General features: G+C 46.8%; 1 protein-coding gene across 4 annotated transcripts in view; it reads left to right on the top strand.

The window, feature by feature from the left end:
- Positions 1-26,553, top strand: part of PHKA2 (phosphorylase kinase regulatory subunit alpha 2) — an 840,998-nt gene that overhangs the window by 774,965 nt on the left and 39,480 nt on the right. Inside the window, exons 29-30 of one of the 4 annotated variants that reach the window (XM_069636953.1) lie at positions 1,951-1,980; positions 23,522-23,575. The exons of 1 other annotated variant lie outside the window; for it this stretch is intronic. In XM_069636953.1, coding sequence (XP_069493054.1) covers positions 1,951-1,980; positions 23,522-23,575 — 84 coding nt within the window. The remainder of the gene's footprint in view (positions 1-1,950; positions 1,981-23,521; positions 23,576-26,553) is intronic. 2 more of the 4 variants (XM_069636954.1, XM_069636955.1) reach the window with 2 other exon arrangements.

The following is a 26,553-nucleotide window of genomic DNA, read 5'->3' as shown; positions in this document are numbered from 1 at the left end:
CCAAGAAATCAAGAGACAGATGGACATAGGTGCAGACAACCCACTCTCGCAGGAACTAAACCATGAATTGCTCCCTATTTTGCTCATAAAATCTCTAAGATTGAGAAAAAAGGGACCTGCACATTTCTAAACATAATGCAAAGGAAACAAACACATTCTCTGTGCTCTTTTCATGTACATTACTTTTTGGGAATCTTGCCCTAAGAGTTGAAGGTTGCTGTTGAAGGTAGCAAGCAATGGATGATGGCCTAAAGAGGTCATGTGGGAAGTAGATCTCTATTCATATTGGACACCCAGTAGAAGGGATGTGGGAGAGGAAGCTTTCGGCTGGCCAATCAGTCACATACTCTGCTCCTTTGGCTTCAACTGCAAAGAGTTTGTAGGAGGGAGGGATGATTGATGTATCAAATGCTGCATATCGATGAAGTAGACTGACGATGGAGGAGAGGTGAGAGTGTTGAACAGCGAACCCGCCCATCTTGTCACTGTCGTTTGAACGCATTTGGTGAAACCGCGGTTAGTTTTTGTGGCATATTTTGGGGGGGTTCCAAAAATGTCAAAACAATTACTTTAAGGCTACTGGGTGGATTGTAGGGGTGTGAAGAGGGGATTGGGAGCTTTCCGCAATAAAAGGAATGGCACAAAAATTGCTGGAAAATGGCCACCGCAATGAGATGGGCCAGATGCAATGAACAGTGATCGGAAAGTTGGAGATGTGGGAAAGATGCGTTTCAGTGGAGTCTCTGCTGCCAAATCTGGATTGGATGGGGTTGTTTAGTGTGTGTGTACCTTAAGGTAACTGAAAATGAGGTTAAAGACAACTTTCTGGAAGATGTTTAAATGGTATGGCAGAAGAGAGACAGTTCTGCAGAAAGGTTTCTTTTGAGTCTGCAGTCAGTTTCTTTAGCATGGGAATGACCATGGCTATTTTGTAACATGCTGGGAAGATACACAGAGAGGGAGAGGGAGAGAGAAAGAGAGAGACAGAGAGAAAGGGAGAGAGAGTTACTGATGATGAAGCAGAGGTTAGAAGTAGTGGCAGGTGCTAGCTCTCTTGATCTTTTGACCAGGCCAAGATGGCCACTTGCTAGGCCTAGGTCAGGCAGGAAAGGTCCTAGGAGGATGTCCTTGTGTGCTTAAGTGGGGAGCACTTATTCAGCAGACATCGATGGAACAGTATGTAGAAGAATGATCTGTGAACTCTGACCAGTTTATATACTTGCTAAGCCTGTCTTCCTATGTATTACGCTACTCTGCTTCTTGAATCTAGGTAGGGTACTCCAATAAAGTAGTAAAGTAACATATCATAAAGTATATGATTAGTAGGAACAGATGAATAATTCCAACCCCCTCCTTGAGAATCCTTTGGTCTTCCTATAAATGCTAGAGGCATTTAATTTGGGATCTCACATAGTGCAGCACGTAGGCGGCATCTGTCTGAACAGTTCCATACGTTTGGACTCTGGGAATGTTATCAGTGTGCAACATTGGGAAGGAAAAATAAAAGGTGTGTGGCTCTAAGTGTATCTTCAAACCAGAGTGGTCTGTAAACTGGCATGACATATGAAGATGATTTCATATGGTTAGTCGTTGACTTTAGGGTCATTTCTCTCTTGCGCTTTAGATATATAGCATCTTGCTTCTGTGTTCCCTGAAGATGATGCAAGCATAATACATAATGGGATGTGCTACATTTTTAAACACAATGATGTGACCTGTCAAACGATTTGCAAATTGTTGAATATGACACTGTGAGGATAATGTTGAAGGCAGCTGTGCAACACAGTATTGTTTGCGTTCCACACCATAAAAGGTCTCCATGCATAATATGGAAGGGCTGAAAATATTTTGCAACCAGCTAAAAAAAACTCAGAAAATTGCAAAGAGCTATCAAAGAATACTATTCCAATGTTCACATTATTTTGTTTTATCCTTTACTTTTGTTTCTAGATGGATAGAAGGTTAAGCAGTGATGACCAGGTGACACATTCGAATATATTTGCTGAAATAACCTGTGCTTTTTGTTTTCTTACTAATATTTTGGTTTGTGGTGACTTTGTGGGTGACTCTAACATACACATATGCATAGTTAGTGCTTTTTGTTTACCTAGGCATACTAACAAATGCAGTGTGAGCATAATTGTACTAATGGTATGGGGACATAGGTATGTGCAATTTAAGGAGAGGCTTGTGACCTTTTGTGTCTCACAAATGTGTCTCAGGGGTCTTATGCTCAATGCATGTCCATTAAATAACAGCCTGCATGTTAAATCTTGCTTACTACAAATTCACAAGATATGTGCATAAAGCTTCATCATCCGGTTAAGACACATTAGATCCAGCACAGAGAAACACATTACAATGTTTTCAATAGAAGGAGTCCCCTTTTGAGAATTGATGATCGCTGACAGGTGTATGTGTAAACTATACGAAAGAATTTGAAAATTCAAGAATGTTAGCAATATAAAAAATGAAATTGCATTGTTCAAACAATGCAAAACAAAAGCGGTGAACCCAAGGGTATCTGGGCGCATTAGAACAAATTACACTTAGTTGTTACAGAGTGGGCATGTTAACATTACAAAATTACAGTGAAGTACATTGGTCTCATGAACATAATGCCGGTGGTATGTTGTGGATAATAAGTGGAGTATAGTTAACAGGACTGGGAAGTGTTCGGCTGGCTGTCACAAGTCTCTCCCCTTCTCACCTGTTTTTCTTTACTTGCGACCTTCTTGGAAGTGACTTCCTTCTTTCGCACGGTCCGGGATTTATACAGGCCCGTGTGCGAGTCTTCGTATTCCAGCGTGAGGTTTGCAATGTCCTGCGCTGGGTAACGTTTAAACATCCAGGATCGGGAACCAGGAAGGGAACAATGTCCTGACTCAGAGGTACGGAAGTATTGTAGGACCGAGTACAGAAAGGATCCAGGAAGGTAGCACAGAAGTAGGTAGGGCAAGGAAAGGGAATGAACGGGCAATATAATCAGGGAATTGGGAACAAGGACTAGAAAGGAAGCGCCGAGCGGACTCCGGCAACAGATGTCTGACTACCCCAAGCAGTAGCGTTGAGACACGCATTGCCGCGGGGGTGTGGCTGTTTACTGGGAAGTTGCACGTAACATGCAAAAGCTGGTAAGCAGTGTTTCAAAAGTGACGGCCATGTTGGAAGGAACACGTAGTGCAGACCTCGGTGCATCATGGACCACGAAGTCCAGAATGGACGTAATCGGCGGTTCATGACACTGGCATGTCATGGTTAGTACTGCATAGATAGTCGGTGATAGAATTTCTCCTGAAGTTAGAGAAAGACTGGGCTAACTTAAGGGTGGTAGGGAGTGTGTTCCATAGCTGGGCCACCATGACAGGGAAACTACTCCCCCCCCCGATTTCTTTAATGTGTATCTTGGGACTACCAGGCATGAGGTGTTGTCTGATCTGGTATGCTGTATGGAAGATCTAATGGTGAATTTCTTTGGTAGGTAGGGTGGGGCGGCATGATTCAATGATTTGTAGGTGAGAGACATAGTTTTCAACTGGAACTTGTCACTGATAGATAACCATTTATGCTGCCTTCTTATTTCATCTGGAATTAATCCTAACCTCTGGCATTGCTCTGGGCAACCCTCCAGACCATCGTTCTTCGCCTGCCAAGTCATTACAAAAGGGGAAAGACCAGATGCAAATTAGGCTTGGTCTCACCCAAAAAGGGGCATTCCAGCGCAAACTGCTTGGTCACATCCCTTCTGAACGAGACCACAAGCATGCCGAAATATGGGATCTTGTTAATGTTATTTAAGGAGGATTATAGGTCCTCTCTGGAATGTACTCCATATCTAGAGCCATAGCAGCAAAGCAGGAGATACCTAGGAAGTCATGAAGATGAAAGAATGTGTTCCTTGTTTGAAACAGCATAGATATCACTTATCTTAACCACATTTTAGAACAAAAATGGTTGGGAAAGCTTGTTTCCAAGTTTGAAAGATGGTCCCTTTCACTTTGTCCGTTCTAATTTGGTCAGATTTATCAAACAATTCATGACTATGTTGAGCAATCAGAAGTGCTGGGTGTAACGTCTGTAAGTGACTGGTCCTTTTTTATGTAGCCCGTTTTGCAACCCTTGTCCCTGTAAGGGTGTACACTTGCCTTACCCCAGACCAAGGACAGTCTCTGTGGGAACTACCACACCCAGCCCCTATGCCAGCTGGATAGGGAGGGGCACTGAACCTGAAAATAAAATTGTTGTTAACAGGAGCTAGGCCACACACTATTCTCTTACCTTATTGACCGGACACAGACACCAACGTGAATTTTATAAGAATCCCAATGGGGAGGCCTATTTTTTAATTTTTTTAATTTAAAAAACACTTATTTGCTTTCCCAACTAAATCCATGAATATCTTCCTAAAGTTCCCATGACAGGAGTTCCGTTTAACTGGGGACGTGCTACGTCAGTCCACCATTCTTGGAGGGGACCTGGGGATAAAAAGGGTGAGTCTGACGCAACAGACCCCTTCCTCCAGAGAATGGCCTTTATGGGTAGTGACAACTCCCAAGGCTGCCTCAGGCAGGCCGGCACTCTCTCCCGCTACCTAAAGCCAGGGTACCTCCCGTCTACTCCCTTATATCTGTTTAATATCCCAACACCTACATAGCATCCTACTTAACGTTCCCCGTAATATGTTTCCCAACTCCACTCTCCCCCTACTTAATAGTTGTATTATTCATAATTATTTGCACTACATTACACAACATTAACTATACAAGGAACTGTATGCATCTAAATATTGATAGACAATAAAAATGACCTATAAAACATATATGATATATTATTTCACAATGGGGTTGATGCTGTAGTCAGTCACCCCTTCACAGTGCCTTTGGTGCTGTCCTTTGTGGCTGGATGGACTGTAGGGGACCTGGCCCAATGTTCTGGGTCCTGGTTCCACTGGGTGTTTCTTCTTGTCGACCCCATCCACCACATGCGACCACCCGCACTCACTGTGCGGCCGGCGCCTTTTAAAGTCCTTTGGTGGCCAACTGTCCCATTGGGGGCTCGCCCTCGTCACTGCTGCGACCCGCGACCATTGTTAATCTTTAGGGTGGGCCCTATAGTCTGGGGGACCACCCGCTCTCACCAATGCTCCCCTTGGCCACTTGAAACTCGCTAGGGCAGCCCCGTTAGCATGGAGCCACCACCACTGCAGCCTGGGGCGTCCCCTTTGCTTCAAGTGGTGTCCCGTTGTGGAGACGCTGCCGCACTCATCGACATGCCCTTGTGCCATCAGGTGGTGTCCCCATAGCAACAGGGCCCCCAACGTGGTCACAGCCACGCACCAACTGCCTTTTCCCCCTTGTGGTCTGCCCTCTCTGCATTGCATTGCAGAGACTCGGGCAGGCCACTGGAGCTTCACCCGGGCTGCCTCCTAATAGCATCCCAGGGCTTTTCTTCAACTGGGCTGCCATGACAAGGCAGACCGGGACATTCATCTTCACCGCTTCCGCTCTTCACCTCCCAGGCCGCCTGACATATGCAGCCGGGAGGACTTTTCCAAAGCACCTGCTTTGCTGGCCCGGCCTCACGCAGCCTGGACTGGCCTGTTCATTTTCAGCCCGGGCAACCCCTTACACGCTGACCGGGCCCTTTACTTGTCTGTGCCTGTCCATTCTGGCCCCCGGTTGGGCCGACAGCCAACATGACCCTGTGGGCAGCTGGGCTGCTCCTGCGACTCAGCAAGGCACCATGGATATCTCGTTTAGGGGCTCTCCACATGCATGTCCCGGCACCAAGATGCCTGCATGGCCACTCGAGGCAGCAACCTCGTTAGAGAGTTATTATTTTCTTTGGTTCTTCCCCTCTGATTTCTTTTTCAGACCAGACCAATCAGAAAAGCCAGAACAATCAGTGTAGCTATGGCAGGCGGTAAAGACTAAGGGCCTCATCACAAGTTTGGCGGTAACCCTTAAATCCGCGGTAGCGCTGTTACCGCTGGATTTAAGGGTCCGCCAAATCAGGGCTTCGGCTGATTTCCCCCCAGCTCTTAGCTGGGTGGAAATCCGCCGAACTTTCGCGCTCATACCGCCGGCGGGAAATCCACCGGTGCTAAAAGCGTGAAATTTCCCCATTGAGCCCAATGGGGAATGGGGAATTCCCGAATGGGCTCAATGGGGAATGGGCAATACCCATTCCGCCAAACCCGTGATCCGGCGCTAATAGCACCGGTGGGTTTGGCGGTAGGGCTAATAACGCCAGCGCTTTTAGCACCGGTGTTACCGCCCAACTCGTGATGAGGCCCTAAATCTCAGGAGGGGTGAGGGTGACTGAAAGACCTCAATGAGCACACAAAGCAAGGACACTTACAAATGACTCTAGACAGGTGTTATATTAAAAATATAGACACATTTATAACAAGGCCTTTGTAGCATAGACCATAGAATCACATTAACACTAGATTAAACCAATACATCATAATCAACACAATATATATACAAGACCAATGGGGTCTAAGGGGTTAAAGCACGAATTACGTAGACCACCTATATGGGGAGGAAAACAGGCAGTGCAAGTAATCTTTAGACCCAGTTCCACATCAAGAATACACCTAACTAAGAGGCAGTCCAAGCCCTACGAAGAGAGGAGCCTTATGCTCAATAGTACATGCACGCGCTTGTGCCAATGGACAAAATAGGGTCTCTTCAAGGGTCTCTAGCAGCTCAGGAAGGTGGATAAGGGGATGAAGAACAAGTTCCCACTATTCAAGTAGGACCTCCACTTGATGGCAGAGGCAGTTTGAGAGTGCAGGATGGAGTCGCTATTTCGCAATAGCTGTGGAAAGGAAAGGGGCCCTCGGGTGCCACTCGTGTGTAAAAATGGGCTCCTTCGCTAGGGGCCACCGGTTGGGGTAAGGACTACTCACCGGTCCCAGACCCAGGCAGACCCAAGCTTCGCCAGTACAGTCCACTTCGCTGGCAGGTTCGAATGTGACAATCAGGACGTCTCGACACTGTGTAGTTCCCGAGTTGCAGCGAGGATTCCCAAACGGGACAGTGCTGATTTCTCCTCTCAGGGGGGAAGAATCAGCCCAGTTCCACTGCAGCAGGCTTCAGGGGCAAGGGGGTCACAAATGCAGCAAACTTGCACGGGTCGTTACCTCAGCAGGGCAACACGGTAACCGCGTTTACTCCGGTACGGGCGCACTCGTCTCACTTCAGACCTGGGAATGCCAAGTGTACGAAATTCGGTGTGAGGGTGCCGTGGACACAGAGCTAGCAGTATACCAAGTTTCGAGGGCCTCCTCCAAATGGCGGCGGCGACAGAGCAAAGGTCCCATGTAAGCTGGTCAGCCTACTGGTTGGCCCAGGGACACTTCCGAAAAGGCTTACTTGCAGGGTTTGATGAAGGTGCAGAGAATAGTTGATCCCACTATTCCAATGGGTTGAAGCGTCTTCACAGACCTTCTAGGACGATCAGAGGCAGAGGGGTACCACGGGACGACAGCAGGCTCAGGGTGCCAAACCTTCCAGCAGGTCACCAGCGGTTCCTTGACTCGGCTTCTTGTTGCAGGATACTTGGCTCCTTATCCCTTGTTCAGTGTGAACTCAGGCGATCGATATGGTATCAGTGTCTTCAGCCTCCTCTTATCCAAAGTTCCCTTTGCGCCAAAACGCAGAGGACCAAATAGGAGATCTGCTCACAAACACTCACTCCATACATGGACCAATCATGGACCACGGTGGTCCCAGTCATTCAGGATACTCCACACTCTCTGGCACCCAGGATGTGTATTGGGAACAGACATCCCAGCCCACATCCTGGAGGCACACACACAAGGCGTGCAGAAGCCTGTGAATTCATTGGGTTTCGCGGGAAAGTGCATGACCAAATAAGGACTGACCCGGGTCGACTCGACCTGGGGGAGGTGAAGGGGCAAGATGGCCAAAGGACAGGACAAAGAACCTCATGGCATGGCCATTTTGGAGCCAGGCCACCTATTTGTGCCAAACGCGGTAAATGTGGTTAACATGGCAAGAAAGGGTTCAAATTATAAGAAAACAATAGCTGCCACCAGTCCTGTCCATGACACATCTGCACAGTTCATACAAAGTCCAGCAAGAGTTTCTAGGGCCTTTGGAAATGACTAGAGACCCAAGTGTGCTGTAAGGTAAGTTACATTGCACACTTGTTACATATTGCACAAAAGCTGCAATATGAGGAAAGGACTAAGGGAAACAAAGTCTCCCAGTACTGACTGTCTTAAGGGCATGTCAGTTTCCCCATAAAAAGTGAGCGAAAGCCCAGAGGAGTGCAGCTGAGGGCTGTGCTTCTCTGGCAAAGTCTGTCAATGGTGTTAAAACAGCAGCAAAATGTTTGCGGGTTGACACATGGAGGGAAAGTTACATACAATTATGAAATCTTTCCTAACACTCGCCCTCCCCAGACTAAGGACAGGGGGAACTAATCCACCCCTGGATGAGTTTCTTGTTCAGGTCGGTTAAACATTCTGGACAACCCATCAGCATTGCTATGTTGGACACCTGGCCTATGCTCAATAGTGAAGTCAAAGCCTTGCGGACTTATGGACCACCTAAGCAACTTTGGATTCTCTCCCTTCATGTTCATTAGCCACTTTAAGGGCTTATGGTCAGTTTGCATAGTGAAGTGGGTCCCATAGAGGTAGGGCCTCAGCTTCCTTAGGGCCCACACAACAGAGAAACATTCTTTCTCTACTGTGGACCATCTGAGCTCTCTGTCCTTAAACTGACGACTAATGAAGCCAATAGGGTGTTACTTACCCTTCTCATCTACTTGTGAAAGTACAGCTCCTATCCAAGTGTCAGAGGCATCTGTCTGCACAATAAAAGGTCTTTGCTAATTAGGGGCCCTGAGAACAGGGGCCTGGCACAAGGAGTCTTTTAAGCCATTGAAAGCCTTCTCACACTCTTCAGTCCAAGTTAATTTCTTTGGAGTAGTCAGAGCAGTCAGAGCGGCAGCTATGGTACCATAGTCTGCCATGAAATTTCTTTAGTACCCAGCAAGTCCTTAGAAGGCTCTCACTTGGGTCTGTGTAGTGGGGGTAGGCCAGTCTTGTACTGCTTGTACTTTACTGGGTAGAGGCTGTATCCTCCCTCCACCTAGGTAGACCAAGGTAGACCACTGATCCTTGTCAAATCTGGCACTTACTGCTTTTATGGTCAAGTGGGCCTTCTGAAGAGCCTGTAACACAATCCCTAGGTGTTTCACATGGTCTTCCCAGGTGGCCCTGAAGACTGCTATATCATCCAGATATGCAAGACAGAATTCATCCAACCCATTCAACACATGATTCACAAGCCTCTGGAAAGTGGCAGGGGCATTCTTCAACCCAAAAGGCATTACCCTGAATTGGTAAAGGCCCTCTGGAGTTGAGAAAGATGCCTTCTCCTTGGCATGTTCTGCAAGAGCTATTTGCCAATAGCCTGCAGTGAGGTCAAACGTGCTGAGGTACTTGGAGGCACCCAAGGTATCCACCAGCTCATCCGTTCTAGGCAAGGGGTGGGCATCTGTCTTGGTGACAGCATTCAGAGCCCTGTAATCCACACAGAACCTCAATTCAGAAGTACCTGCCTTTGGAACCAAAACCACAGGGCTGGACCAAGGACTACTAGAGGGTTCAATCAGCCCAAGAGCCAACATTTTGTTGACCTCTGTCTTAATGTTAGACTTTACTTTTTCTGACATTCTGTATCCCCTACTTTTGGTAGGTATACTGTCTCCTGTGTCTATGTTATGTTTGCACCAAGGTGTCAAACCAGGGGACTGTGAAAACAGGGGGGAACATTGCCTAAGCAAATTTTTCACCTCAGCCTGCTGATCAGAAGTCAGGTGAGGGGCCACTCGGACACCCTCAATGGAGCTATCTGAAGGACTGCTTTGGAATAGGTCAGGAAGAGGTTCAGACTCCTCTTTCTCAACATTTGAAGCCAATAGCAGTGCTGCAATGTCAACTCCTGGGATGGAAGCCTTGAGCCTATTTACATGGAACACTTTTGGAGCCTGTACAGACCTTCCAAGGTCCACTAAATAGTTGACCTCACCCAGTGACTCCACCACTGTATAAGGGCCTGACCATTTATCCTATAAAGCCCTAGGCCTTATGGGATTCATGATCAGGACTTTCTGACCAGGTGTGAAGTTGATGAGGGAAGCTTTCTGGTCATACCAATGTTTCACCAGAGCTTGTCCTGCCTTCAACTTGTCACTAGCCAGACCCATCAGGAGTACCATCCTTTTTCTGAGCCCTAGCACATAGTCTACTACGTTGGTAGTAATGGGGGGAGTGGGCATCTCCCATCCCTCCTTGACTATGGCTAAGGGTCCCCTTACAGGGTGACCAAACAGAAGTTCAAAGGGGCTGAAGCCAACGCCCTCTTGTGGTACCTCTCTGTAGGCAAACAGTAAGCATGGTAATAGAACATCCCATTTTCTTCTTTGAGGTTCTTCCAGAGCCCCAGTCATACTTTTCAAGGTCCTGTTAAACCTTTCCACCAGAGCAATGGTCTGGGGGTGGTATGTGGAGGAAAACTTATAGGTGACCCCACATTCCTTCCACATTGACTGCATATACTTTGACATAAAGTTGCTGCCTCTGTCAGACACAACTTCTTTAGGGATACCAACCCTAGTAAAGATGCCAAGTAAAGCTTTTGCAACTGACTTGGCAGTCATAGTTTTTAATGGGATAGCCTCAGGATACCTGGTGGCATGGTCGACCAGCACCAGTAGAAACCTATTGCCGGAGGATGTTTGAGGGTCAAGGGGGCCAACAATGTCGATCCCTACCCTCTCAAATGGTACCCCCATTACTGGGAGTGGTACCAATGGAGCTTGGATTGTTGAGCCACTCTTACCAGGTAACTGGCAGGAGGCACAACTCCTGCAGTGACTTTCTACTTTTACCCCCATCTTGGGCCAGTAGAAGTGCATGGATAACCTTTGCTTGGTCTTTGTAATTCCAAGGTGACCAGCAAGGGGAACTTCATGCGCCAGCAGCAGGAAGAAGGGTTTTACAGCAAGGGGAACCACCAACCTCCTATGGTCTCCTTCTGTAGACTCTGTAGGCTCACTATACAGGAGCCCACCTTCACCATATATATCCGATGTTTCCCTGGAGGTTCACCCTCAAGCTGGGAGCAGGCCTGTCTCCTTAGGCCTTTCAGAGATGGGCACTCACGTTGGCCTTTACTGAATTCTTCCCTGTCAGGACCACCTTCTACTAACAAATCTTTTAGTTCAGGATGGTCATTGGCGTCAAATACTTCAGGCATCACCACCTCCTTGTCAGGTCCTGGTGATTAACCAACTACCTCCACCTCAGTGGTAGGTGAGTTAGGGGGAATGTTTTCTTTCCCTCTTTTTGATTTTCTGACTCCTTTAGCCTTGGGTTTCCCCTTTGGCTGGGACAGGGCATTGGGCTTGGCCAGTGCTGCCCTAGTTTGAGACATTGTGCAGGGTCTGTCAGCAGTGTCTCCCACAAGCCCTAAAGCTCTGAGATCATTGCCCAACAAGACCTTTCCTGGGACACTCCTCTGTATGCTCACTGGAATCCGGACTGCTGTACCATTGATAGTAAGATTTACAGGTGTTACTGGGAACATGAGAGGTGCGCCATCAGCCAACTTAGTGGGCATCAGAGTAGCTCTGGAAACTTCCTCTGGGTCTACCAAAGTAGAATCCACTACAGTTCGACTGCACCCACTATCCCTAAGAGCTGGAGTATCTACTCCATTGATCAGCACACTGTCTTTAAAGTAGTGCTTGGTGTTATCTGGAACCCTAGTATACGCCTCTGAGACTTTAGGCTCCCAGGAACTAGGGAAACTAAAACTCCCTCAGCTTCTATCCCACTGGGGAAGGAGCCTGAGGAGAAGGATGCTCCTGTAATCTCTTCTTCCTCGTAGGAGGAGAAGGCCAGATTAGCAGAGTGGACCCTCAAGGTTTTGACCTTACATCTGGGATCCCCCTTCATGTGGTCAGTTGCTCCACACGCAAAACAAGATCTACTGGGTCTGTTTACATAGGGAGGCTTACTATAACCTGAGTTCTGTTTTGGAGGCTGACCTCCACTACCCTGTGTGTTCTCTTGTGTTTTACCCTTATTTTTCTTTTTGTGGCCCTTATGGGAGGGAGATTTATCAGTTTCCCCACCCTCCTTATCTTGGACTTTTTCCCTTCCTACTGCTTACCAGGATGAGTCTTGTCCTTATGGAACACCATATGTGACACCCACAAATCTGCTGCAATGGCTAGCTTCTTAGGATCTATTTACTTTGAATCTGCCAAATGCTGCCTAAACTCAGCGGAAGAAGATGCAAAAATATGTTCCAGCATGACGAGACCTATCATACCTTCAAATGTAGAGACCTTATAACCTTCAACCCAGCCAGTCAAGGTCTTTAAGGATTCAGTTACATAAAATACCCAAGTACCACCTTCTTTCTTCTTGTACTCTCTGAATCTTTTTAAGTATTGGGCAGGAGTCTTTCAAAACTTTAAGATGAGAGTTTGCTTCAACATTGCAAAATCTGCTCTCTCAGCTTTTGACATTTCCATAATGGCACTGCATTCAGAATGGGGCAGTCTGCTAAGTAACCAGGCAATTTTATCAGCATTGTAAACTTGTTGAACTTCACATGCATACTCAAATGTATTCAGCCAGTCCATAAGGTCATTCTTTTCCTCATACACACTGAGCAGATCTTTTGGAAACCTTGGATGAGAGGAGGCCCCAGACCCATGTCCAGGACCCTTGGATCCATTGGCAACTTGAAGCTTGGCCAGTTCCAACTGGTGATCCTTGTCTTTTTGTTTTTCTGCCTGCTCTATCCTTAGTTTGGCCATATTGAACGCAAGCTCCTTCTGCCTAAACAGCAGTTCCTGTTTCTTGAATTCAAGTGTGGCCTGCCCATCAGCACTGGCAGAGGAAACATTAGACATTACATCCTCCATGTCTTCATGGTTGCCGTGGATCAGTGCAGCGGCAGATCTACCATTGAGAGCAGCCCCACCTCCTTCTGCACTGTCCTCTGAAGCTATAGCTCTAAGCTGAGCTTCTTGCCAGTCCATGATTCTTTGGATAATTTCTATTTTCGTGCCTTGAGAGGGGACATCTCTCTCAGCACACATCTTTCTCAATGTTTCGGATTTAGAAGCATTTAAAGTTAACAAGGTACTTGTTTCCATACTGTTAGATAGGACTATGGCCTTTTAAAAGTTATACCACAACAATGCACTATGTGTCCTAGTAGAAATAACTTGAAATGCCTTCACTAGTGTGCAACAATGGATACCTTCAGTCCTATCCCACTGCTGTACACCAATTTGTTAAGAAGGATTTCTGAACTCTGACCTGGAGGGGCAGAGGTTCAGAAGGCCAACCTAGTTTCTTGGAACAGGGTAACCTCTGGACAAGTCAGACCAATCAGGGTAGCTATGGCAGGCGGTCAAGACTAAGGGCCTCATTACACGGTAGCGCCATGGTTGTCGCCGTTATTTTAGCGAGTCCGCCTTGGTGGATGGCGGAATTACCGCCCTACTCCAAGGTGAGCGGGGGCAGTAATTCCCCATTCACCAATGCACTTCCCCATTCCCATTTTTGCCCCCATAGGGCTCAATGGGAATGGGGAAGGAGCTAATTACGTTACCGCAAATTGCGGTACGGTAATTAGCACCCAGGTCCCTTTGCGGGCCCGTTCCTTAATGGCTGGTAAAACCAGCCGTTGAGGTCGGGTCCCGCAAAGGGACCTCGTAGTAAGGCGGTAAGGGTTTACCGTTACCGGTGCCCTTACCGGTACCGGTAAACCCTTACCGCATTCCGTGTAATGAGGCCCTAAGTATCAGCAGGGTGAGGGTGACTGAAAGACCTCAATGAGCACACAAAGCAAGGACACTTACAAATGACTCTAGACAGGTGTTATATTAAAAATATAGACACATTTATAACAAGGCCTTTGTAACATAGACCATAGAATCACATTAACACTAGATTAAACCAATACATCATAATCAAGACAATATATATACAAGACCAATGGGGTGTAAGGGGTTAAAGCACGAATTACGTAGACCACCTATATGGGGAGGAAAACAGGCAGTGCAAGTAATCTTTAGACCCAGTTCCACATCAAGAATACACCTAACTAAGAGGCAGTCCAAGCCCTACGAAGAGAGGAGCCTTATGCTCAATAGTACATGCACGCGCTTGTGCCAATGGACAAAATAGGGTCTCTTCAAGGGTCTCTAGCAGCTCAGGAAGGTGGATAAGGGGATGAAGAACAAGTTCCCACTATTCAAGCAGGACCTCCACTTGATGGCAGAGGCAGTTTGAGAGTGCAGGATGGAGTCGCTATTTCGCAATAGCTGTGGAATGGAAAGGGGCCCTCGGCGGCCACTCGTGTGTAAAAATGGACTCCTGCTCTAGGGGGCACCGGTTGGGGTAAGGACTACTCACCGGTCCCTGATGCAGGCAGGCCCAAACTTCGCCAGTACAGTCCACTTCGCTGGCAGGTTCGAATGCGACAATCTGGACGTCTCGAAACCGTGTAGTTCCCGAGTTGCAGCGAGGCTTCCCAAACAGGACAGTGGCAATTTCTCCGCTCAGGGGGGAAGAATCGGCCAAGTTCCACTGCAGCAGGCTTCAAGGGCCAGGGGGTCACAAATGCAGCGAACTTGCACAGGTTGTTGCCTCAGCAGGGCAACATGGTAACCGAGTTTACTCCGGTCCGGGTGCACTCGTCTCACTTCAGGCCTGGGAACGCCAAGTGTACGAAATTCGGTGTGAGGGTGCCGTGGACATAGAGCTAGCAGTATACCAAGTTTCGAGGGCCTCCTCGAAACGGCGGCGGCGACAGAGCAAAGGTCCCGTGTAAGCTGGTCAGCCCACAGGTTGGCCCAGGGACACTTCCGAAAAGGCTTACTTGCAGGGTTTGATGAAGGTGCAGAGAATAGTTGATCCCACTATTCCAATGGGTCGAAGCGTCTTCGCAGACCTTGTAGGACGATCAGAGGCAGAGGGGTCCCACGGGACGACAGCGGGCTCAGGGCGCCAAACCTTCCAGCGGGTCACCAGCGGTTCCTTGACTCAGCTTCTTGTTGCAGGATACTTGGCTCCTTTTCCCTTGTTCGGTGTGAACTCAGGAGATCGACATGGTAGCAGTGTTTTCAGCCTCCTCTTATCCAAAGTTCCCTTTGCGCCAAAACGGAGAGGACCCAATGGGAGATCTGCTCACAAACACTCACTCCATATGTGGACCAATCATGGACCACGGTGGTCCCAGGCATTCAGGACACTCCAGACTCTCTGGCACCCAGGATGTGTATTGGAAACAAACATCCCAGCCCACATCCTGGAAATACACACACAAGGCATGCAGAAGCCTACGAAAGCATTGGGTTTCGCGGGAAAGTGCATGACCAAATAAGGACTGACCCGGGTCGACTCGAACTGGGGAAGGTGAAGGCGCAAGTTGGCCAAAGGACAGGACAAAGAACCACGTGGCATAGCCATTTTGGAGCCAGGACACCTATTCCTGCCAAACGCGATAAACGCTGTTAACATGGCAAGAAAGGGTTAAACATATAAGAAAACGATAGCTGCCACCAGTCCTGTCCATGACACATCTGCACAGTTCATAAAAAGTCCAGCGAGAGTTTCTAGGGCCTTTGGAAATAACTAGAGACCCAAGTGTGCTGTTAGGTAAGTTACATTGCACACTTGTTACATGTTGCAAAAAAGCTGCAACATGACGAAAGGACTAAGGGAAACAAAGTCTCCCAGTACTGACTGCCTTAAGGGCATGTCAGTTTCCCCATAAAAAATGAGCGAAAGCCCAGAGGAGTGCAGCTGAGGGCTGTGCTTCTCTCGTAAAGTCAGTCAATGGTGTTAAAACAGCAGCAAAAAGTTTGGGGGTTGACACATGGAGGGAAAATTACATACAATTATGAAATCTTTCCTAACAATGGTCTAGAATCACATCCTTCTGATCCCTCTAGCTATCCGATATGTATTCATTCAAATTCTGGGATTGATTCTCAAGGTGCTTGTCCTCAAGTGTGAGCTCTCTTCCTGCTTCTCCATCCCTGTTGCATGTTACCTGTACCGCCCACTCTCCTGCAGGTACCCTATCAGTTTTCTCTTTCTGCACCACGGGAGGCCTAACTCGGAGTTTGTTGATTGCAATTTGCTAAATTCTTCATTTTTCTGGACTCGGACATCCACTATAAACCAGTGATATATAAAAGTATTTTGTTATTTCCAGCTGATTTGATTTCTCTTAATGAACACTTGCAAACTGCTATTGCGTCTACGCGAGAGTGCTCTTGGGATACATTCTGTAAGTGTGTGTATGCAACTCTGCCCACCAGCTCTTCTTGAGTAAAGACGTTAGTTATAAGTTCAACCTGATTAATTCATTATTCATTCCCACTTTCATCTTTAACTTTCTGACAGGATTCTATTTGAAGATAGCTCATGTTTCCAATTCTCATATAAATTAAACTCAGGCTTCCCCGAACTCCCATCTCTCTTAAAGACCGCTGTCATGATTCCTGCCCCTCATGTCCCCAGCCCTCCAAGATGTCAGGCTAGAGCCAGGCCACGATCACCTACATGGCCCTCAAGGGCCTCTCCATCCCTCCAAAGACCCACTTGGAGTCACACTTGGCGCTTGTGGCACCAGCCTCACTCACTCCCATAGGATAACATTGGGGATTGGACTTGTAGTGCATTGATGGGGACAAGATGGATGCCCCTACATATTTCGCTTCCCTGAACTGCATGTGCAGTCCAGTCTTTTGTGTGTGGTTCAGCCCAGAGACACCTGGGAGACTATTTAAGCCACGCCCAGGCTGAGAAACATGCTTTGTGTTTTCTGCACCTGCAGCGTGACACTCACTGTGTTCGGATCGGTCTCCAGTAGGCCTGCATCTTTCTTCTGCGCTCAGCTCCTGCAAGAACAAGAACACTGTTAGGAACAGCCTTACCTTGCAGCACTTCTGCCCATCATTCATCGCTCCTTCTGTTCTGCAAGCATCTTCGGCAGTGTCATTCCCATCCCGGCACACCGCTTCCTAAGGAAAAGGGAAAAGAACAGAAAAAAGGCATTAGTAAGCATTCAGCAAATCTTCGCTTATTTCTAAAGACGGTACGAGCTTCAAACGCTTACCTGAATCCCAGCCGCTCTGGGGGAACTCTGTCTCTGGAACTTCTCATCCATTTGCAAGAGGGAAAAGACACTCCAGGTTAGCGTGGGAACATCTAGAGGCACCACATTTCTTCTTCATAACTGGCATTCACGCTGAAAACGTTGCAGCACCTAAAAGGCACAGAAAAAGAACTCCGTTCAATACAAATACGAAAGGGTCGCATCGTGCTCTCACTCACCTTCAGCGCTACTCATCTCAGCAGCACGTCGCCATCCCCGGACGCCGGCCATCATCTAAGGAAGCAAAGGAACGTAGTTAGAGAACTGTTCAAAAGGCTCATTATACTTACCTGTCGGACTCTTGCCAGTGAAGTTACTAGGCAGCAACGAGCCCGCATCAATCAACGCGCCCCTGCGCTGAAAGCAGGACGGAGAGCACACTTTCCAAGAAAACAAGGTGAGCTGTGGATCAAAGGGAAAGGTTGGACCCCGGGGAAGAAGGGGTTCAAGCACACAGAGACAATAGGGAGTTAAACTCTACCAATCCTGTGTTTCAGGCCCAGTCTCCAGTTGAGTAGACTCCAGGGAAGGGTTCGAGGTCGTAAGAGGTCAGAACAGGCTGACCCCATGGATACCAGGTGAGCGTTACAGCCGCCTCTTACCCCCCCCCCCCCCCCCGAGGACTCCTATGTGACAGCACAGTTTCAGATTTAGATGCATTTCTGGAGTGTCTGGGCTGCCAGGATCTAAAACTGTGGTTTATGGAATTATATCAATGGTGGCACTTGGAGTGGCCATCAGTCTGTTATACACGTGTTGTACTGGAATTCTCTTCTGAAATATGAACCCATAATATGTGGTGTTTATTTGCCTTTGGTGCAATGTTGGATTCAATAATACATTTCATTTTGATAATCCGGTAGTGTCTCTTTCTTTATAGTGACAACTACCATTCGAATAGCTTTTCAGGCAAGTAGAAAATGGCAGAAGAGATGCATCGGGAATTAAAATGTTTATATTTAAATTACCGGTTTCATATGAAGACCACCACCCTGGAATGATTTAGAGCAATGCTGGCTAGGAAGCAAGTGCTCTTCAAATGTATTCTGTGATCTTAAATATGCCATTTTAAGCTGAAATATTATACATGTATAGTCACCTTGAATTGTGATGAGAATCGGGTGATGAGCACTGACAACAGCAATAGCCACATGCCACCCCTTGTTCTCCATGATAATGTAATAGCAAAAGATAAAGATAATCAACGCATGTGTTGTTTCAAATGAGTTACTATGCCTAATTCCCATTGTACTGTTTTTGCATTTATAAATACCAACGAAAATATCAAGTTCAAAATAAAGGGTGCTCAAAAAAAGAGTCTGAAATATTAGATCCAAATGGATTCCTTCCTGCCACGGATTCCACATCTATGATATCCATATCTCAGTGCAGCTTCTCCGGACACTTTACTGCCACCATGGGGGTGCGGCGCGGCTCTGCGTCGGGTCCGTCTGATGCCTTTACGTGCCTGTGCCAAAAAAGACGTCCGCCCATTATAAGTAGCAGTGCCGTGCCCCATGGCCTCGGGTCCTTTTTTCTGTTACTCTGCTTGCTTATCAGGAACGTGCTCGTCAAGCTTTTCTAGTGTTATTTTGCCATGCTGACTGCATCAAAGGCCTCCAGTTTCAAGCCATGCGCAGACTGCAGTAGACAGATGTCTGTCTCTGACCCGCACCATGTGTGCTTGCACTATATGAGCAAAGACCACGACACCCGGGACTGCGGGTCGTGGCAGTCGATGCACCCAAAAGCCATAAGGGAGCGGGCAGCAAAACTGTTCCCCTTCATCCACAAGGAGTAGGTTGAGGTTGCACAGGACGGATCATCATTCAAAAGATCGAACGGCACGGTGTGTGGAGCAGGACAAGAAGAAGAACCAACCTAAGAGGCTGCACTCTCCGAGTAACTCTTCTCATCGACACTCTTCTTCCTTCTCGAAGAAAAAGAGCCACTGCTCTAAGGGTTCTCCAGTCGGCACAGGTACCCTTCCCAACCCAATCCTCCACAAAGGAGGAATTGGAAAACTTTGCCCAAAGATGTTTGACATCTTTGCCCAGGCACTGGCGGTTCTGGACTTGGTGCCTGTGGCGTAGGCAGGGGCGCCGCTGGCTCCAGACATGGCGCTGATGTGTCCCACCGCATCTTCTACAACCAGCAGGGTACCCCCCAGGTGACCACTTCCACACACCTATGGGCTCGGGCCTGGTCCAAGTGGAGACTGAGCCTGCTCAGCACCGACAGGCTTTGGCCACGGCACCGGCTTCGTCATCGTCTGTGACATCACCAGCACCGATTGGTGCCATGGTTTCTGCGTTCCGCAGGAAACCGGCCCACTTCCGAGGGATGCTTTCATGTGGGAAATGTATGACATTTACGACAAGGAAGGTGACCATTTACTATTTGGGTTTAAACCCATGGGTTCTAGGGAGGAGAGTGACTTCCCTGAGGAGTGGTGGCATGCTGGACACAGCAGCTGACCTGCAAAGGGGAAGTGGTCTGGACACTTCCCCAGAGTTGGATTTTGTCATCTCCAACACCAGGAAAGTCTCAGGCTGCTTTTCAGCACCTGCTGGCGAAGGTGTCCGATATGCTGAGTCTCTCTGCGCCATCCCGGTCCAGAGTGCAATATGAAGTGGGGCATCATTCTGGATGATGCCCCTGTCCGATATGCTGAGTCTCTCTGCGCCATCCCGGTCCAGAGTGCAATATGAAGTGGGGCATCATTCTGGATGATGCCCCAAAGAAGGAGAGATAGCTGCCTTTCAATTTGGCAATGGAAGCACCAGTGTTGGAAGTGTGGAAGTAACCTGCATCTGTTGCCCTAGTAGACAGGGATCTTGCGAAGAAGTACGGTCTTGCTCCATCGCACCCAGCTTTCCTCTGCTCCCAGGCATCACCTGAAAGCCTGGTGGTACCGATCGCAACAGCGAGCCTGTAACTACTTTTCCGTCCTTTCCACCAGACACGAAAGCAAAAGGCTGGACTTGTGGGGCAAAGTGTTTGCGTAAGGCAGTCTGGCACTGCAAGCTACGAATGCCTCTTGTTCCTTGGTGAAATTCTCCTTTGGTTTCTGGTTGGCCGTAGCCAGTGTGTCAGAACACGTCCCAGAGGGTGATATGAGCGATGGTTTTCCTCCCTGGTCTGGACACGGCGGACTGCATGGGTAATTCATGGCCACTAGCACAGTGGTCAGGAGACATTCATGGCTGAGGACGTCCGGGTTTGAAGCCGATGTCCAGTCAAGGCTACTCAATATGCCTTTTGATGGGCAGAACTTGTTTGGTGTTAAGGCTGAAGATGCCCTCCAAAAAGTCCAGTCCTTGGGACTCGCAATCCAGCAGCCCACTACACAGGCCTTTTCACAGGGCAGGGGCTTTTGCCCTTATCCTGCATTTGCCCAGAGGGGCCATGCACAACCTGCCTGAGGAAGAGGCCAAGGCAGATGCTTCCCGACAAATAGTTTCTCTGCGAGAGGGCATAGCAGCAGTCTTGAGTAGACTTTCAACCTCCTTTATGCGTTCCTGCGGACCCCTGTCATTCCGCTGTTCATCAGGAGACTGACTATGTCTTTTTGGAACCTCGCTGATCCTGATTTCCCCAGACCGGCCCCAGAGAACGTGGCATCCAGAGTTGCTGGACATATCCATCTGCCATCCCTGTCGCCTTTCGAAGAGAGCCGACTTGCTCTCCCAGTCGGAGGGGTGGGTCCTCCATCTGAACCTCATCAGCCGAACCTTCATGCTTGCCTACTAAGAGGCTGAGATACAAGGAGTGCTCCTTTCAGCTCGGAGGCTCGCTATGAAATCTATTTATGGCTGCAGGTGGCGTACATGTTTGATTTGGTGCCAGGAGAGGACCTGGATCCTTTATCCTGTCCTCTGTCCCCTGTGTTGGATTATCTGCTTTGCTGGGTTACCTCGCCGCTATTTCTGTGTTTAAGAGGTCCCCAGAACAGGGCTTGTTTTTCACAATCCCCGCTGTCATGCAGTTCTTGCAGGGTTTGTGTAACCAGTTTCCTACCCGCCAGTTTATGGTTCCAGCGTGGGATTTGAATTTAGTTTTTTCATTTCTTATGGGCGCTCCGTTTGAGCCCCTTCATTTCTGTTCTATTAGATTGCTCACATTTAAAGTGATTTACCTGGTTGCAAACACTTCTGCAAGATGGGCGAGTGAGCTGCAGGCTTTGTCTGTTTTACCTCCCTATTTGTTTTTTTCCAAAGAGAAGGTGACTGAGGGCGAGACCATATTTTCTGCCGAATGTGGTCTTGGATTACCATCTCTCTCAGAAGATCCATCTTCCTGTGTTTTTCCCTGCGCCTCATCCTTCCAAGGCAGAGGAACGATTTCATCGACTGCACCCAGTATGGGACCTTAGGTTCTACGTCTTTCATACTATAGAGGCTAGGAAAGTTGATCAGATTCAGGGCTTTGACCAAACAGACCCTGTCCAGGTGGATCATTCACTTCATCTCAGAATGATACAATCTGGCTGGGAAGGATGTGCCTGAGGGTCGCAGGGCTCATTCTTCCAGAGGAGTGGCTGCCACCTCTGTCCACCAGAGGGGGTCCCTGTCCTAGGCATTTGCCAGATGGCAACGTGGGCGTCTCTGCACACATTCGCTAAGCATTACTGCTTGGATTCCCTTGCGGGCCAGCATGCCCATTTTGGTGAGGCAGTCCTTCAGAATTTTCTGGTTTAGGTGGTGTCCTTGCTTTCCTCCGTCCTCCAGATTACGTACTGCTTTGGGAGTCTAGCATAGATGAGGAATCCATTACAAGAATAAATTACTTACCTCTTACTAAGAACCTAATGTTCTTTCTATTGGGTGTTCCTGCTATGGATTCGTCATCACCCTCCCTTACCTACCCCTCGGAAGCTAGCATACCATCGGTTCTACAGTCCACCAAAATCGGAGTGCTAGGGGGAAAAGGATGGAACTGAGGTCATGGTGTGCAGTGCCACTGCTTATACTTGACCCAACATATTTTCTTGTGTGGGGCGCATAGGGGCGTCGGATAGACCCTATGCGGAGCTGCAAAGTGCCCCATGGTGGCAGAACATTTTCCAGAGATATGGATATCATAGATGAGTAATCCGTGGAAGGAACATCCATCAGAAAGAACATTACCGAGAGGTAAGTCATTTGTTCTTTTATGTTAGATCTATGAGAGCAGAAGAGAGTTCAGAAGAGTGGGATCAATAGAGGAAGGTAGGGAGGGAAAGTATTTGACACAAATGAAGGAAAGGGAGGAGTCGAGGAGTCTCTCTTGTACTGACCTGCAGTTACTGTCCTGTTTTGGGCAATTTTCTCGTTTTAGCTGTTGTCCCAAAAACAAAACATTGGGGCTCATTTTCCAAGTCCCAGTAGTGTAAAAAAAAAAGAAAGTCTCAAGTCAGGTGTATGGTGTTATGTCCTCTCTTAACACTTTCTTTTGTGCTCAGGGACATGTTTGTGGTTTTGGAAGGCGAAGGGTAGGGCCCGGAACTGGAGTACTGTTTTTTTCCTAACTTTTCCCCACCGCCTCCAAAAACCAATTGACTTTACCCTAGCATGGTATTTTCACTTATTAGTTGAAACTTGTAGTTAAAGTCAATTAGTCTTCATTTCTGTATTATGGGGATGTGCTCAGTCCCAGCCGTGTTCGGCGTCTTTCATCCCAAGCTGATTAAATATATTATATAGAATTATCAAGTTTCAAATGATACAGCACATATTGGTGCAATAATGCGTTTTCAAGAATATTAACCCACCAATCGAAGACAAAGGATACAATATATTTATATTGTATGCCTCCAAAAAGACCTAGTGTCGAAACACGTGTTGACAGACCATTTGTAATAAACGATTGATTGACAAGTCACAGTTGTAGACTAATGTTACTTCCGATCCAATTGGATACGTAAACACACTGACAATAACATTACATTCGATTTTTCTTTGTGAGAGGACCCAGTGGTATACGTTTATCAATTTTTCCCATCTTAAATGGACATTGGGTAGAGTTTTCAGTAGACCCAGGCACGAATCACATTCTAAAAATTGATACAGAAGTAATAAGAGACAACTTGTGCTTAAGCACAGCAACCAAGAGGTTCTACCAAACCTCAAATACTCTTTATTTTTAGATTGATGTTTCAGTGGGCTTTATTTGTGTTTGACATCATTTCCCATGGAAGAATATTGATTTGACATCTGCACGCTTGACATTGCATGCCTTCGCTTGTACCATGTTTGTTGACATCATCACATATTCATTTTTTGCATTTTTGTCTTGTTTTGTAGTTCTTTTCTGGCGGCCACTCTGTAGGCAGCAGCATTCACTCAGCCAGGTCGACGGTAAACAAACCTCCCCACCTCAGTGCCTGTCATAATGTTGCTTTCTGTCTCCCTCTGCTATCCACTTTTCTTCCGCAATGTTTGAAATAGACTCAAGTGCAGCCCCTGTATCTTGTGGTGCTTGTGTTACTTTTAGTGAGTGTTTGCTTCTTGTTTCGTTCGCCCCTCTGGTAGATATTGATTTTGCCATGTGCCAACAAATGTAGGCACCCGATAGGCCTTCTTCACAAAAAATGGATTCTAATTATCGTGAATTGGGGAACCTCATCCTCCCCAAACATGTCTTGTGTCGTGGAAGTTAAAACGTATTCAAGGATGTTTGTACTAAATACACAAAGTTATTTGTAAAGATGCAGAATGTACACCCTGAAGTATGCATAATTTAAGGATAATTCTAACATATGGGCTCAAATGATTAATCAATGGTTCACTTACGCCAAAGCCTTCATGCCTTCAAAAAGCCGATAAGAAAGCCAAGATAAGAGAATAAATAGGCACATGCTTTTGTGACTGAAATTGTATGGTAATGCATTTTTATGCAGTTGATACTGCATGGGTTAGAAGGCAACAATACATGCGAGTAAATGCATGCAGGGCTGCACTCAAGACAGTTGGCAACATACTGCTTATCGTTCCCTTTGGAATGTCTTTGGTTGAGAATATGGTAGGTCTCTAAAACTCACGAATAGCAAAATCTAGTCATTTAAAAAACAGTTGGTTGTTAGGGGTGTCCTCAATGGTGAGGAATTGGAAAATGCACATGTTGTCGATTGTTCCGAAACCCTGACTGGATATTAGTATTTGATAGTCTGCGAAACCTCGCCCTACAGGTGGGGAATCCTGTACTTCAAACACGTTTACCAACACTGCCTCAAGGGCTTGTCCTAAATGTAAATGTGATGAAGTTGATTTTCTGCACTTAGCCTGGACATGACCAATTGTGAATATGTTCTGTGTAATGATAATTGAGAAAACAACAGAGATAATGGAGGCAGACATACTTTTAGACCCAATATCAGGGTTGCGTGATGTATACCCTTTTCAATTGGGCAAACTCTGAGTAGAGTTGTTAAGCTAGCATTATTGTGAGCCTGTTTAGCAATAGAGCTGAACTTGATGCGCCCCTCCTCTCCTGCGCTATCTGTGTGGGTTATAGAGATTGTTTAGGTCAATAACTGTGAGGTACATGTAGACATTTTTCTGACCCGAGATTACATCCCTAAGACTTGTGGTCTAGCTGTATGCGTTTCTTTACAAAAGGTACCTCAGCATATCATACATGGACACATCTGGGATATGGTGAATATTTGCTAAATATGCTTTTTGACTTTGCTTACTTCCTATGGAACGACAAATCTTTATCTCCCATCTTTGTTTCTGCTTTGTATTGTTGTAATGTAATCTGGACTCTGTTGCCTAATGGATCCTTATCGTGACTGTATTGCTAATGTTAGGAATTTAATGAAGAGTTTCATAACAAAAAACACCTCGGCGAAAGGGGTGGGATTTAATATTACCTGGGAGTACAGTGAGAACCATCAACAGTAATTTGAAAGTCACGTTCATTTGGATGTAATTCACCAAGTAAACCTAGAACATGGCATAGACTGAAGTATGAGTTATGTTACTATTTATATTGGGAGAGTTAAATCATTGGGAATACGTGATGGAAGTTTTAATTTTGGGCATATCATTTCTGATCGTTTTGAAAAGTTGCATTATCAAATTTGGTGTAAAATTGTGCTTAGCTATTATATAAATTCAACCTCCATACACTATATCTCATCCATCATCCCATCTATATTCCAACTAAAGTACTTAATTTCCACAGCAACTTTCACTGCAGAGGTAACTGACCAACAGTCAGAAAAAAAATAGGTATCCTCGGAGGGTGTCATAAGCAATGGTATTTCCCCAGACATAGACCCAAAATGGTGACTAAGGAATATACTTGCAGTTATGAATATGTCTGGTGCTCACACTGCATTCTGGGTGTCCTTGTTGCTTGGTGTATCGGTTCATTCACAACAATGAAGGCTGTAAGTTGAGATATGAGCGAGTAAACCAATCCCAGGGACGATGTGCTGAAGACAGATGTTCCATTACTAACTAATCAACAGTTCTATCTGTGATGGGTTCAATGAATACAGAATAAGTGTGCAGGAACCTGTCTGTTTCAGAGAGTTTGGGTTGACAGCGCTATGTCTCAGAAGACTCTGGGGAGGCATGTCGTATGACTTTCTGCCTTAGTAGTCCAAAGCTTCTGGCATTACAGGTATTTGATCCTAAAGTAGGCACTTGCCTAAATGGGTTTCAAAATAATTGCATAGCAATAAAGTTATCTGTTCTTCCAAGGGAACGCCATAAGCCAAACTTCCTATGTATTTGAATGTATTTGGTAGTTTGGTAGGCATCTTTACCAGAAATGCTATGCAGTGCAGGTAGTGGCAGTGCAGGTAGCAGTGGCAATTCCTTGACAGGTTGCCTTAACAAAGTTACATTGATTATATAGACAGGAATGAGCCAATTGGCCAAGGGGTATTGCAATGGTAGATAGAAAGGGGCCTTTGTAACAAAAGAACATACATCAATATAATACACATTTGGGCCATGGGCCATTATTTCCAGAGGTTCTCAATGCATATTTATATTTGGAATGCACCCAGGTAAAGCAGGCAGGCAGTGGGGAGAGAATTGGGGCAGATATGGGTGACCCTGTGCATATTAGGAAATTAGGTTTGAGCCTGGTCTTGAATTCTTCCGTAGATTGTATTGATTTTGTGGCTGTGGTGGTGTATGGTGAGAGGAGAGCATTCCAGTGTAGTGGGAGCGAGCAGTGGCAGGGAGTAGATTGTTGCGAGTTGAGGTACATAGAGCTCAAGTGGGAGAGTAAAAAGAAATGCTTTTAGCAAGGTAATTTAGGACAACGAGTAAGGATTTCCAGAGGGAGAAATAGTGCATTAGCAGCCAGGGCGGTG

The sequence above is a fragment of the Ambystoma mexicanum genome, chromosome 7p (assembly GCF_040938575.1).
Source record: "Ambystoma mexicanum isolate Mex_15411 chromosome 7p, UKY_AmexF1_1, whole genome shotgun sequence".
In the NCBI taxonomy this organism is placed as follows: Eukaryota; Metazoa; Chordata; class Amphibia; order Caudata; family Ambystomatidae; genus Ambystoma; species Ambystoma mexicanum.
Note: the sequence above shows the minus strand (reverse complement) of the source record. Positions and strands in the feature narration are given on the sequence as shown.